Source organism: Scatophagus argus, chromosome 24 (genome assembly GCF_020382885.2).
Source record: "Scatophagus argus isolate fScaArg1 chromosome 24, fScaArg1.pri, whole genome shotgun sequence".
Lineage (NCBI taxonomy): Eukaryota > Metazoa > Chordata > Actinopteri > Scatophagidae > Scatophagus > Scatophagus argus.
Window position 1 is genome coordinate 9,828,122 of NC_058516.1, and position 15,435 is coordinate 9,843,556.

At 44.6% G+C, this 15,435-nt stretch overlaps 1 protein-coding gene across 3 annotated transcripts in view; it reads right to left on the minus strand.

Annotated features, from left to right (window-relative positions):
* Window positions 1-15,435, minus strand: part of pard3ba (par-3 family cell polarity regulator beta a) — a 138,253-nt gene that overhangs the window by 58,113 nt on the left and 64,705 nt on the right. For all 3 annotated transcript variants that reach the window (XM_046382253.1, XM_046382252.1, XM_046382250.1), the window contains exons 14-17: window positions 14,563-14,668; window positions 13,204-13,351; window positions 11,951-12,048; window positions 8,081-8,125 (exon numbers count right to left, since the gene is read on the minus strand). In XM_046382253.1, coding sequence (XP_046238209.1) covers window positions 8,081-8,125; window positions 11,951-12,048; window positions 13,204-13,351; window positions 14,563-14,668 — 397 coding nt within the window. The remainder of the gene's footprint in view (window positions 1-8,080; window positions 8,126-11,950; window positions 12,049-13,203; window positions 13,352-14,562; window positions 14,669-15,435) is intronic.

Sequence of the window (15,435 nt, forward strand, 5' to 3'; positions counted from 1 at the left end):
GCAGGGAAAAGGGGAAGTGAAACTGAAGCGGCGATAGAGTTGGGGGGGGGGGGGGTAAGCGGAGCGTTGCTGCCTTTTAAGTCCTAAATTGACTTTCTGTGAGGAAGTGGGATTTATAGGGAATAAGGGGTTATAAATAGAGAGGGGGGGAGCGCTCAGGAATAAAACGCTCAATTTGAGAGGCAGGATTTGTGTCACAAATGTAATTACGGCTGTCCGGCTCGCAGCCTGATAGAATTAAGCTCCTTGCCAGCGCACTGCTGTACCATACACAGAGAAAACGTGTGTGTCTGTGCGTGGGCATGTGTGCGTGTGTGTACAAAATGTAACAATTTTGGTCCTGATGATGATACTGCCTGTATGAGATAGTGGTGTGTGTCCTTGACCGCCTTACATGAAACATGGGAAGAAATATTTTTGACAAACTTTTGCTAGAGTGTGTGTGTGTGTGTGTGTGCGTTTTGCGTTTGTGCAGGGCACTCATTCCATGCGTGTCAGGTGGTTGAGGCTGGAGGTAAATGAATAATGAGGGTTTAATAGGATGGATGAGCGTGGGGGGGGGGTGTGGCTATCATCGCCAGCTCGATCCAATGGAGGGTGAAATCAGCGTTTATCACATATCGCTGCCCGCTGTGCCAGCAGATGCTCTCACGGATCCTTTCGCATCATGTCTGCCTGATTTCCACTGATTCAAGCTGGTGCACATATTTGACAAACAGCCTAACAGCCAAACAGGCCAGGACGATGGCAAATGCCCTTCACAGCTGTAACATCCCTGCATCCACGATGAAGCAACGGCCTTCGCTTTCTGTTTAGCCACTTTTCGTCTTTCAGTAGAAACATGTTCTGCAGAGACAATGTTAGGTGATGGCAACTGGAAGACCCATTTCAACAATAAAGCATTCTAAATTTCCTTCAGCTCTGACCTGCCTGTTGCAGCTGACAAGCCCTGCAATTGTCTTCTCCTGTTGCCACCATGTAACCACATGACAAAGTAACTCTTTTCCGTTTGTTTCGTTTTTCTCATTCAAACCGCAGCAGTTTGTTTGAGTTATACTATAGTCAAACTGGGAAGTCCCTTCATTTCACTGGTGTTCATCTACATAGCAGAGAAGAAAATTCAGCACTTCTTTTCCCTCACAGGAATCAAAACGAGGTCCATTGAACTGCTCTAAACATCCTTATTGTTGGGGGGGGGGATTTTGGGCCCCTGAATTACAGTGGGCAAACTAGCATACAGACACACAGGAAAAAATACTCGCTATGAAACAATAATTGTTCAACTTTTGACAGACAAGTTCTGAGAAATATGCTGCAAGCCAAAAAGCCAAAAAGGAGCTGCCACTTTCTAATGCTGCTTTGCATGTGACACGCCGTTCACATTCTGCAGATATATGACATTAGTCGAGACCGGCTGCTGTCGTGTCTGCACCGAGCTGACGGCAGTGAAGACTTTGCCTGGAACGTCGCCTTGGGGTCCTGCTGCGCTGACAGCCCCTGTGCAGACTAACACAGCTCAGCCATGCCGCTTTGTGCTTTAAAAGTGTTACCTCAAAAAGTGAGTGTTACGCACCTGTACCTGTGCCTCAGGTACACCGACACAACCCGCACTCTAATTTTATGTCACGGGGGTCAAAGCATTATTGTCTAATCACATTTTGAGTGAAGAAATACAACAGTAGTGGTTGCGGCCTAACTCTTTAGTGTGATGTGTTTCCCCACAGCTGGCACAAACTATCAATTCTAAATAGAAGTTGTCTGCACACAACTCTCTAATTATTTCACCCAGTGAACAAGAGAATAAATGAACTAAAAAATTACAGGCTTTGCCACACAAACTGTGTGTGCAGTACGGATTTAATACATCACTCACACAAACACACACTGCTAAGCCCTGCCACTCTGTCTCACCGGTTACACCATCCAATAAACTGGGTGGTTGACGACAAACTATTAAAAAGGATATTGTCTTATTTAGATTATATTTGTCAAAACAAACAAGCACACACACATATACACACACAAATATAAACCTTGGCATACTGCTGAATCGTCCCATAGTGTCTCAGCAGGGTCTTAACACTTACCTATCAACTGGACTACAATGCACTCCACAGCAAGCAGCTTTCCAGCAGACTGGTTGAAAGGTTGCCACGGTTACAAGAAAGTGGCCCCCCTCCATCAAAACCGCTGGGGGTGGCGGTGGTGGTACGGACAAGTGTGTGCATGTGTGTGTGTGAGGCAGAGAGACAAGGGGATGACGGTGAGTTGCCAAGGAGACACTTGAGCCAACAGCGTAAAGGGGCTTGTTGCTCGTGGCCACAGTTCTTTAAATCAGTTCGCACAGAGCACATGCACACGCACAAACACACAAGAAGTGTTATGCTTACAAGTGATATGCTTATGGAAACACATGCAAGACAAAGAGCCACACACACACACGATTTTCCATCTAGAATCTAATCTCAGGACAGGCCAATAAACCCCAAAGCCGTTTTTTTTCCAGAGCAGTAAAACTGACCCTGAGCTGCACTCCTCTATAAAAACACATGACACATACACACTACACACCTGTAAAAGAAGGCCTGCTGTCAGCGTCACTGCTCTCAATAAAGATTATTGAATTTAATCCAACAGAAGCATTAAAAACACCACTGCGTCAGACAGAACGGCCCTCTCCTGTGTTACGCCATTTCAGTGTCAGTTAACTAATTCAATAGGAGCCTTAAAGGTCTCGCATCATGACACGCATGCAGGATCTCATCTCAATAAATGTTTACGAACGGATTTAAGTTCTTTAAACTACGCAAAAGAGTGGACGGAACACACAAAGGTCCCTCGTGACACTCATCCTCACTGTTTCACCTTTGATTAAATGTACTGAATACAGGCTTTTAAACATTTATTGGAGCAAACCTATGATGACATGCGAGAGGATTAAAAAGTTAAAAGCATGAGCGGCATAACGCATATGTCTGACATTATTCCGTATTTCTCATTTTGACATTTAAATTTTTTTTTTTTTAAATAAGGCTGGAAACCGTCACTCTTTAACAGACACTACTCAAACAGGAGCAAAAGGTGCAATCAACAGGGACTATTTTCAGAGGCGAATTAACGTGCATTTGACTGCACTGGAGATTATTTACAGCATTGGGATGGCACATGTGTGACTGAGTGCAACAGTGTGGCTCAGTGATGTGTGTTTAATAGTTTCTGAACAAAAGCAGAGTTCTACGGCACAGAGGAAGATGACATATCAGGATTTACTTGTCAGTAGGGTCAGCACATTGGTTTTGCATATTACATGACATTTGCTGACAATAAGAAAAATATTTGCAAGGCTTATGTTTTAAAAAAAAAAAAAAGTGTGTCGTGTTTTTCGGGTCCGCAGCAGACAAATGCCATTAATGCTGTCTTTATATTCTATTATATATTCTCATGTGACGTGCCTGACTTCAAACCGAATCAGATTACTGTATAGCCAGCAAAAGCAGATCCAATTCATGTTACGGCCAATCAAAACTCCACTTCAATTAAATACCTGTCCGATCATTAAGCATCCCTCCATCACTATTTGAATGCACTCAGCTACATCAGCAGCGGAGGATGAAGCTGGATGGAGGTGCCGCTCTGGCAGTAATTGGGTTTAGCTGTGTAGATGTATGAGAGAATGGGGACATATGGGCCGTATGTATTTAGCCTCCGACGAGATGAATGGCTTTAATAACCGGAGGGGACTTAAAAGGCCATTTCATAATTACTGCTTACCTCTAGTGGATCACAGCAGTGCGGGGGGTTGGCAGAGTGCGGATGAGGGTTGGAGCTAAATGTGCGGAGTGGGACATATGCCATTTGCGAACGCGAGGCAGATAAAAGTGCTTGTGCACCCAAGGAGAACTGCAATGCATAAATTCAGACACACGCATATACCTGCATTATGGCATACTTGTAAAGATCTCCATTTGCCACTGCACCATCCTCCTGACTTTAATGTAGAATTCAGAATGCATGACATTTAGACGGTCAGCACGGCCCTGCCACGTCTTAGCTGATAGACATGCCAATCTACAGGTTAAACCATGACTAATCATAGCTTACAGCGTCTCATAACCTCTATGAAAGAGTAGAGAACATATCGTACATGTCAAGACAAAAAAAAAAGTCTTACCATTTGAATTTATACATAGATAAATCTGATTATAATTTCACCAGATTCCAAACCCAGGAGACCCCAACAGACCTAAACCCAGAGGGGACACAACACTTCACTTCACAACTCACATCTGGTTGCCGCAAAGTCTGACATCTCGAAGTCCAGGTTTGGGTCCGACTGGGAATCTTTACTGTACATGGTCACCCCCCCCCACCTCTCCGCTAGCAGTTATCAAATAAAAGTGAACATGGTCCAAAGTGCACTTAACATGTTTCTCCTTCCTCCATTATGATGCACCAGGTATCACATGACACAAAGACCTGAGACCAGTGCCAATTTGCAAAGCAATCAGACTGAATATAATTGGGACCTGTGAAAACCTTTATTCCCGATGACGAATACTCGCCACCTGCCAGAAGGTTTCATTTTAATGCTGATATCTTCCATGATGATCCCATGATGATTTAAAGTGAGGTTTCCATTCATCTCTTTATCCATTTAAACAGAATTGGCATTTATTAGAATAGAAATACAAGAAAAAAAACACATAGACAAAGATGGTCCTCGCAGACACAGAATGATCCACTCAAACTGGCTCAACATGGTGACTTTCAACTTAAATCAACAATGACAGATGCAAAAAAACAGGGCGGGAGGGAGGCGAGGCGAGGTGAAGAGCGAATGATGGCGAGAGGCAGAGTTACGCAGCACCCAAACAAAGAGTGTGAAAACAAAGCGGAGGGTTCAGCGCTGGCAGACTGCCGGCCGGATTTAAAGTCTTATTGTGCAGAGAAGAACCAACGTGGACTAATGGGAGCACAAAACGATGGCACCGGTGACTGTGCGGCAGGGTTAGCTGCTAGCTAGGCAGCGACCCACATCTCCAAATGATCAATGGGAAACGCACACAGGAAAGACTGAACACACACGTAAGCAAATAGCACCTGCAGCAAAAGGCAACAACAACAACAACACAGGCCAAGGAAAGTAGACGCGCCTGAGGACGAGATGCAGTAATGCAGTAGAACCCTCTGCACAGCTCCACTGTGTGTGTGTGTGTGTGTGTGTGTGCGTGCGTGCGTGTGTGTGTGTGTGCGTGCGCGCTGGATGAGCTCCCAGGTGTGCTGTAAGGGGGCAGCCTGCCTGCTGCCAAGGGAGATGTTAGACTCTAAGGGAGAGAAATGGAGGGATGAATGAAGGGATATCTGTCCATTACTCTGGCTGTCTGCAGGGTGTTCACACACACACACACACACACAACGAGCACTAGGAAATACTGAGCTGGGTCTAACTCAGAAGAGGAAGCTCCGAGACTGGAGCATGTTCACCATAATCACATAAAGCTGGAACAGATACAGCTGCAGAGGATGGAGAGAGAGAGAGAGAGGAAGAGAGATAAAAAGAGATCAGCCTGGTGAGAGAAAGAGAATAAAAGTGATCATAGTATAGAGAAGGAGGGAGAGAGAAAAGAAGAAAGAGGGAGATGAAGGTTTGGGATTGAGAGGATACTAAAAATGGGGATGAGCCTGGCGACAAAGAGCAGGAGACAGAGAATAATCAGAAGCGAGGCGATTGGGAAGAAGCGGGAAAAGAGTGGTGGCAAAGATGAAAGCGGGGGGGACTAAAAGCTCTATTGAAGACTGCTAAGACTGGAGAATCAAGAGAGAAGAAAAGAAAGAAAGAAGGGGTAGTGGTGGTGGTGGTGGTGGTGGGGGCAGCTGGAGTAAGTGACAGAGAGAAAGATGGAGTGAGAAGGAAGGAAGAGAGGAAGAGAGAGAGAGAGAGAGAGAGAGAGAGAGAGTTAGAGGAGTGAAGCGCTCCTCACAGCAGCTCTAGCCAGACAGAAAAAGGGTTTTAGCCAGATTAAAGAAGCCAGGCAGGCCTCTTAAGACCATCCGCCTAATGAAATATGTCAAAGCCCATAAAGAAACACTGAGGCCATTTAGTAAGGAGGGTGGGGTTGTGGTGTGTGTGTGTGTGGGGGGGGGGTTAGGCACAGGAAGCTAGGAAAATACACCGTGTCAGCACAAATGAAAAAAAAAAAAAAAAAGCCACGCAAAAGCCCTGTCAATACACATTAGCAAAGACGTCAAAAACAAGACGAAAGGAATGCTGCAGCAGAGAAATGGATCGCTTTATTTATCGTGGGCCATGAGGGGTTATGGACGCTGATCAGAAATTCCAGGAAAATTGCAGCGGGAGGAGTGGGGGAACGGGCGGGGAACGGGCGGGGAGCTATCAGGGAGTAGCGGAAGGAGGAGGAGGCCAAGCCACTTGTGGGAATGCTGAGTATGGGGGATTTGAGGTCAGCAGCGGTGCAGGGCCATTTGTATTCCACCAGCAACAGTGGTTTTAGTTTGGCTGTTGCAGGTGGATTTAAGAGATCAGTGTGTGTGTGTGTGTGTGTGTGTGTGTTTCAATAAGGAGACCAGTCTTGATTCTTTTCTTATCCAAACCTGAAGCATGTGGTGGAAATGAGATGCCACGTAGCCACACCGCTCAGCCCCAGCAGTTAAAATTATAACTCCCTCAGCCCAAACGCAGGTGGTCAAGCCGAGCATGCACGATCTCTGTCAGCAACACTCTGATTTACATTAACGCTGGAGATGCTCAGGACAACCACAGAGACCAATCGTTCCCTATCACAGCACCAACTGACTCTACATTCAGCAGCCGGCTCCGGTGCCTGTGTGGGGGGGAAAAAAGCCACTAACTGCAACCACTGTTTTCAGTCTTTATCTTCAGTGTTGTCAGCAGCGCTTGGTTACGTTTTATTTTCTCAAATTCCTCGCCGCTTCCTTCCCTTTGGATGAAGTCACACCTGACAAAGAGGCAATCAGTGTATTTTTTCACTGTGTTTTGGTGCTGAGCCTTCTTTGCCATCGTGTTTCTGCATCAGGATGGGATGATTGATGATGTCTTTCTGTTTCTCACCTCTGAATTTATGAAGGAGACACACATTAAAGCCATTTACAGAAATTGGTTATATATGACACTCCAGGTTCATCTATCGCTTGTGAATATTGGCTATTATCTATGTCTCATCTATTCCTGACAGATTTATTCAGACATAACTTTTACAGACGGACCTAGGAAATGGACTGTCCTTATATAATGCTTTTTTCAGCATGAACACACACACATTCACACACCGGAGGCTCATCATTCACACAACACTTTTGCCGGCTATTTGTATTTGGTACCCAGTGCACTAGAGGAGGAGTCTGAGCCCGTGCCCGTGTTATAAGTTTCACGAATTCGCTACTAGTTGAGACCTGGTTACCATCAAGAATTTCATGTAAAAGTGACATGAGAGTGACAAGTTAAATTACCCTCCGGTTTGGGTAAATGAGGCACATGTCTGGAAAGTGCTTCCCCCAGAGCAACTATTCCTGCAGTCAGAAATGTAAAGTGCTTCAAGTCGAGCCAGTGAGACAGATATAGTGCCAACCAGGACTGCGTAGCATCCCTCAGTAAAACTGACTTTATATCCCGTGTTTAACCAGACTTTTCTCAAATAAAACGAGGCGGAACAGAGTGCGGAGAAACAACCGAGGTAGAAGATGTTGTAATGCAATGCGGCTGCTGTCAGCTGGGTGAGGATTGAGCACTGTGGGCCTGCTGACCTGGACGGCTATAAAGCAGCGAGAGCTCAGACGCTAAGTGCTTCACAACTCAAATTTGTCAGCCGGGGAGAGGAGGGAAGGGTGGGGCAAAGGAGAACGAGGGAGGAGGAAATGTTTGGGAACAGATGAGAAAGAAAGAAATCAGAGGAAATAACTTCACGCAGAAGCTAAATTTACATTTGTGAACGTTGACAGACTTGAGGGAGAGAAAAAGAGAAATGCAGGAGAACGGAGGGATCAAAAAGAAAAAAAAAAAGGAGAGTGTTTTGTATGTGTTCAGATGATACCAAACACTCACCACTGCTTTGCCCGACCAGTGAACCCACGTTGCTCTCATCAGCCACTGGAACACAAAAACAGATTAAATCACACAGTAAATAGCTCATATTGTTATGTGAAACATGGAGCATCTTTGGAAATGGTTGTAATGGTGATGGCACACGCTGGGAGCAAGTCCCTGCAGAGGTATCAGACAGAGAGCGGGACAAAAAAAAAAAAAAAAAAAACGAGACAGACTGAGAGAGGAAATGAAAAAGAAGCAGAAATCTAAGAAAACCGCAAGAAAGGGGGATATTGTGAGGGAAAAATGACAGCAGATGGAGAGACAATGAGAGAAATAATAAAGTGAGGAAAAGAAAACAAGAAGAACCCCACCACCCACCAACGCCTAATCTTACTAAACAGGATTGCAGCAGGCCAGCGGCAGCTCCCACATGCGGTGCACCATGGGATACAATAATAGGTTTTCATTACGCTGCTATTTCTCTTAAATAATCCTTTTTCATTTTTTATGAGGTCAATTTTCCCGGCGGACGGACGGGTGAGGGGAGAGAGAAAATGAGAGGGAGAGAGAATATTGAGGGCACGCAGTAGAGTAAAACGGAGAGAGGGAGAGAGAGAGCAAGAAGAGATAGATGCAGAGGTTCAAAACATGAAAAAGAAACACCATCGGCGAACCCAAAGTGGTTGCTTCATAAAGACAGAAACATCAGTAACAACCGTGACAAAGACGCAGGAATACCTTTCTTGTGCGCGTGTGCGCGGTAAAATAAAATTGAAATGCTTTCATAGTTCAGAGAAAACTTTTCCAGGGGATTTGACCCTGCCAGATAATGAAAAGCTTCCCTTTTTTAGTGGAGAAAAGATAAAAGTGTGCATGGCCAGCAGCCAAATGTGTCCCCTCCTGCAGAACCCGTCTTTTAACCTGCTGTCGGCCTTCTTACAGTCTTATATATGTGTCCTCTATTACCAGATAATCTAACTACACCATGTAAGTGCGTTCATACAGACCAGCAGAAACATGATACCACGTCATGTCTTGAAAACGAAGTATGGCAGGATAGGTGGAGGACAGAGAGGCATTAAACAAAGAAGAGGAGGAGAGAAAGTGTACAGCAGAGTGGAGGAGACAGAAAAAGAGGGAGCATGACAGACACAAACAAGAATGAGAGAAGGGAAGGCCGATGGAGAGACAAAAGGCTACAGGAAAGTTGAGGAAAAGAGGGAGGAAAGACAAGAACTGTGAAAGACACAGAGAGATCCAGAGAGAGAGGTGGATAAAGAGAGGGTGAGAGACGAGGTGAGTGATAATGAGACAGAGACAGTCGAGCTGTGTGTGTGTGCGTGTGTGTGTGTGTGTGTGTGTGTGTCTGCTGGATCTGTTTGCTTTTGCTTCACATCTTGATTTGACCTCTGGCTGTGTGAAAGTCTCTGTGCTTTGCAGGCTGCTGGATTATTAGGTCTCCGTTTGCCCTTCAACTACACATCCACGGCACACATTATATTTCTGACTCTGCTGGCTGGGTTATTTAACAGCCTGCCATAACGCTGCATCTCTACGCCAGCTATTTAGAACAGGACCCATCTGTCCCAAAGGAAGGTCCAGCTTTTATGATCTCTGATCTGTCTGCAATCATCATTCATTGTCTTTCCCTTCAGTGCTAACCTCTCTGCATGAGCCATGAATGCAAGGTAACCAACTTGACTGCGTCCTGGTGCTCCTCATGCATGAAAACATGAAATCAAATCACGGCTGTAATTGTTAACGGCTGACTTCTTTATTAAAACAACACCAGTTTTTGTTGTCTTGTTTTGTTTTGTTTGCATCCTGTATTTCTCACAAAGTGGCTTCTAAGTGGCTTCAATCGAAATCTATTCAGCTGAGGAGTCAAAACTCTTCTTTTAAAATTCGACCCGAGTCACTGTGTGCCAAATAACTTCGGCTGAAAAGTGTAGTCCAGCGGCGTCTCGTCCTCTAATAGGTCTGATGAGAACATTTTCCAAAGTGGACCATAGCTTTTTAGGCTGAAAAATGCATTAGTTTCCATTATTGCTCCTTCAGTGAAAAAACATCTATTTGCAGAGATTTACTGTCAGTCTCGCCTGAATACCTTATCTATTACAAGGGTTTTCTATTTTGTTCTACCTTTGTCAAATGATGTTATAGTTGCAGGAGAATGCAAAAAAAACCACTTCCTTTTGGTGCTTTCAGGGATAGTAGGAAAATAACTGATGACTGGAATAAAACGCTTTGGGAAGAAAACTCGGTACAGCTATAGTGTCAGAGACTCGACTACTCATCTCAGCAAGGGCGGGCGGCGCATGTGAGGATTTCTGTGTGTGAGTGGAAGCTCCGAGTCAACAGACTATTTGCTAAGACATCCGGGGTCAATAACAGAAGCTCACCTCTTTCTGTCAAGTGGTGTTTAATAAAAGCTAACCTGCCCTGCGGTGCAGGCTAAAGCTCAAATACGTGTGACAGTAAAGATGTGGGAAACTCTCTGCAGGGGAAAAAAAAAAAAAAAATGTGTAGTCGGGGGTCATCTGAAAGCTCCTGCCATCTTTACACATAAACACACACCCACTCACGTAACACACACAAAGCTCTGCTAACTACCTTGTTTCAGTCCTGCGCTTTGGAGAGGGAAGAGATGAATAGAAGCAGAGCGATAACACAAAAAGCCAGAAAGAGAAAGAGAGAGAGAGAGAGAGAGAGAGAGAGAGAGAGAGAGAGAGAAAAAGTGGAAAAAAAAACACAGATTGAAATGGAGGATGGCCAGAGATGGAGATAGAAGCCAGAGAGGAAAGACAGATAGCAGTGGGTATTGGAGTGGGTCCTCAGTGGGATAGATGTTTGTGTGTGTGCAGCCTCCGTGTGCAGACCACCCTTGTCCATAATGAAAGCCAATCAGCTTGGGTGGCAGAGGCGTGTGCTGCAGGAAGAAAGCCAATCCACTGAACCTAATGAACCGCGATTGGAAATCAGAGAGAGAGAGAGAGGCAGACAAAAAAGAGACAGACAGAGGAGAGCAAGAGCAATGAACTCATCGGCTTTGAGGGGGGGTGAAAATAAAAGTGCTGAAAGGAAAAACAGACATAAACAAAGATGGCGGGAACGCTGAGAAATTGAGAGAGAAGGAGAGTTGGGGGCATGAAAGGAAAAAAAAAAGGACTAACCATGTCCCAACAGCTGTGGATAGCAGGAAAATTGAAGAAAAGTATCAAAAAAGGGAAAAATAAGAGATAAAGAAAGATGAGAAGATTGGAGAGGCAGTCAGAAAAAGAGAAGAGGAGGAAGGAGGGGTCAGCTTGGGTTAATACAAGGAAATAAGCCCTTTCTTTCTTGCCTTTCGCATACACACACACACACACACACACACACACAGAGCAAGGAGATTGGAAACCTCATGCCTTTCATTCACACACAAATAGAAAGGACACACACACACATGGACGTGTACAAACACACACACATACACACCAGACAGTGCGTTCGTCCAGTCCGCTGGAAAGCCCCTGGGTTTATGAGTTCAGGGGGGTCAAATCCCCTCAGGCCGGGGATAATAGGAGAGGGTTACGTATCACAACAAAGAAATGTACTGATAAGAGCATGTGATCGCTGTTGTGGTTGTGTGGTGTGTGTGTGTGTGTGTGTGTGTGTGTGTGTGTGTGTGTGTGTGTGTGTGTGTGTGTTGTCTGGCTCTGTGATTAGACTCGTATGTTTGGCTGGTTTGTGACAGTTGAGACAACAATGCAGTTTGTATGTTTTACCCCAGAAAAAGCATTCAGTTGTAGGGAAAACAGCAGCTTGTTTCATTGACGAAGAGGTCTGTGTGTGTGTGTGTGTGTGTGTGTGTGTGTGTGTGTGTGTGTGTGTGAGGAAACCTACCCAGGTCCATGCTCTTGGACGCTCTGTTGCGAGGTCTGTTGTAATTGTCATCGTCAGCGTAAAAAGCTTCAGCCATGAGGGCCGGCTTCTGAAACTCTCTGCAAAACAACAGTCACGATTGCTTAGTTTCGATCAATCAGCTGATCAATATTCACTTTGGTGCAGGAGTACAGAAGTCTTTCAGTGACTCGTTGGTTACATCACCCACAACACCAACACATCATTCAATTTCCTCTATTCCAGATGGCATGAGTCAGGAGAACAACAGCATGTTCTGTCTCCAGTGAACTTACAGGAAAACAAGTATATTGAAGACAGATTCTGAATGTAACCACATGAGATACTGTACACACACTGCAGATTTTCAAACACTCTCATTCAAAAGACTGTTGACAGTATCTCACAAAGCACACTCTTGCTTTTATGGTTTTCAAACCGACTCATTCAGCAGACCCTAAATTATGGGGATTTCAGTGAGCAGACTGTCTCTTTAAATGCTGCTGTGATATGGAGGATGAAGTTCCCACACTGAAGGGGCCAGTATACTCAGAACTGCTGCCAACCGCTCGGCCACACCTTTCTGACTCGGGTTTACGTCTCACCACTTCTGTAGCTTTCTCTTTCTTCATTCATTTTCATGTGGACAACTCTAGTGCCGCTCTGTGAGCGTCTCCGCTGAGAGACCATCTGACAACATTCTGCGTTATCCTCATATTTAAACCTGACCGTGTCTCCTCCTTCTCTGTGACAGGCAGCATTTTGCTCCAACCTTTAAGTTCAGGACAATTCATATTCATCAACTGAAATACTTATAATGTGATTCAAGGGCTGCGTCTGACCACGGCCTCCACACTTCTTTTATATTCTTATCCTCAGACGGAGTTCGAGTCACACATACATTGTCCGCTGATGTTGGTGTGGCGGAAGGCTGTGCAGCAGGTTGCTAACAAGTGTCATCTCCCTTTCTAAGCCTTCAAACTCCTATAGAATTTACTCTGCTATGTTATCACTGTAATTACTTATGCCCAACGCAAATAGGCTATTGCAATTAGACTGTGTGATCTAAATAATGTATATGTGCATTGTAATATTTAGTGTAATGGCTCTGCTTTATCTCAAACCACAGAAGCCCTTATTAAGAGTGTCATTAGGATATAATAACTCTGGCCCTGTGCAGAGTCTAATAAAGTGTTGACGGTGCTGTTGTATTGTACATTATGTGTGTGTTATGAGAGGTGGTGATGAGTGGTTACCTGTAGTGCGGGGGAGTTAATGGCAAATCTCTGCTCATTTCCTCCACAGAGCCGGGCGAGGGCGGCGGTGGGAAGCCTTGCTCCGACCCCTCGTCATTGTTGCCATGGTGTCCGTAGCTTCCTCCGGCAGTCGCGGCGGGATACGGTACTGAGGGGAAACCCAACGACATACAAAAAAAAACCAGACAAAAACAATACAGGTTTGTTAATGAGGGTGTATCCAAAGAAAACTTGTCTTTTAGGTTTTTCAGCTTTTGTCTTGATGTTACGTTATCGACTCTGATGTCAGCCCTGAAGGCATTAAAAGCTAACTAAATAGCAAAAGCCTTAAATGTTTCGTATTTCTAAATATTCGTCATTATCTATATTAATCAGTGGGGCAAACCACTGCACGCAGGGGGGGCTATGTAAATACAGACATCAGACACAATGAAAACAAGTGTGTCCTTCATGTGACGATCAATGCTGTCAGTGCAGAGCTCAGCAAGGTCAGACATTTAGGAAGTGTAAGTGTTACATCACAAAACACCCTGTGCACAAAGCAAACCGTCTAAAATACACACAAAATAATTATTTCCAAACAAAAGCCTTATCCTAACTTCCTCCCGACTCTTCCTGCTGCATTGTCATACACTGTAAACCCCGGGAGCGCATCGTTCCCCACTGTAAAGCCTTTGTGTGGAAACAAAATGACTGTAACTTTTAACTGATGGAGAGCTGACAGAGTCTCAGCGAGAAAAGCATCTCCAGCTCCCTGCATCCCAGGGGGTGAGGGAGAGGGGGGGAGAGATAAAGAATGAATTTAAAACAGTTTGTTAGTCTTTCTTTCTTTTCTTTTTTGTTAAAAAAAAAAAAACACGGCAGCTCGCTCGCTGCACAATACCCTGTATGCAAATCTGGCCCACTTAGAAGCTGTTTCATCAGCGTAATGATTCCAAGGTCAGATCTTTTGCACATGAAAAGCAAGCGTCGCGTTCGGAAAAACACAGTTAATGACTTCCCTTTCTCCTGCTATAAATATGCAGGGACGTGAGAGTGAAAAGAGATATAAAAGACACGAGCTCGGGATTCTGTATTGCAGTGCTATAAGATGCTCAGGGCGGCTGCCACAGTGAACTTAGAAAAAAAAACCCCACAACAACGTCAGGAGACTCGGCTGGGTGTCATGCTGCGCAGCGACGGCAAACACACACAGCATATAAGCACACACACACACACACAGGCTGACAAACACACTGTGTGTAACACTCAGTCACAGATAACAGGAGCACACAAACACTCCAAGCCTAATGTTGACTAACCGACGGTTCAAATGGACAAATATTGCGCAACAGTGCGATTTGTCGAGTTCGTGCTCACCACTCTGAGAGCTGCCGTACGGAGCGTGACTGCCGCCGCCATTCACGCCTGGTTCCATGTTTGGGGCTTGAAAGGGCCCCTGGTATGCACTGTGGCCCCAAGGCTCCTGTCAACAAAGACAGACACGAGAAGAGATGATGAAAATGGTTATTATTAAGGGCTCTTATGCAAAAATATGTGCCATGTCCAAGTCAAAGTTGTCACTGATGAAATATTGATGATGTCGCCTCACACATCAAAAGATTAAAGTCATTTCTTTAATTACCCAGCAGGATTAGACTGATGTCTTTTCTTTCTTTTGTTCATCAGCCAATGTTGTCCACTGCTGGTATATACAGAACCCACAGAAAGCTTTTTTGCCTACTGATAAAAACACATTATGTCCCTTTTTTTGGTAAATGAATTACATTCAAAACATGAGTAGGGAGGTGGAGAGAAATGATTTTGATTGTATGAATGAAACCCTTCATATCCAAGGATGCTTCTGAAAAACTAACTGTGTTATCTACAGCGCTGAATTAGTCACAATCAGTGATTTACACGGTCTGTCCTGGATCTGTTCGGCATTAATATTACAGGTAGATTAATTTCTAATGAAATTTAAAAAAAGGCAAGGAGATAGAGTAACTGCAGTTTAGTCCAACACGGATTTTATATTAACTTTGTAGTATAGTCACACCTTGCAACCAGTCGATTATGATTCACCTGAGATGGTGATATGGGAGCGGAGCTTTGAGGAAATTTGAGCAGATTCAGACCTCATTTAGGAGGATTTTAACTAGACATGTGGAGTGGGTGATGAGAAAAATATCACAAAATAATCAAATTGATCTTAATCTTTGTATCTTTGATCTTAATTTGGCCATAATGGCA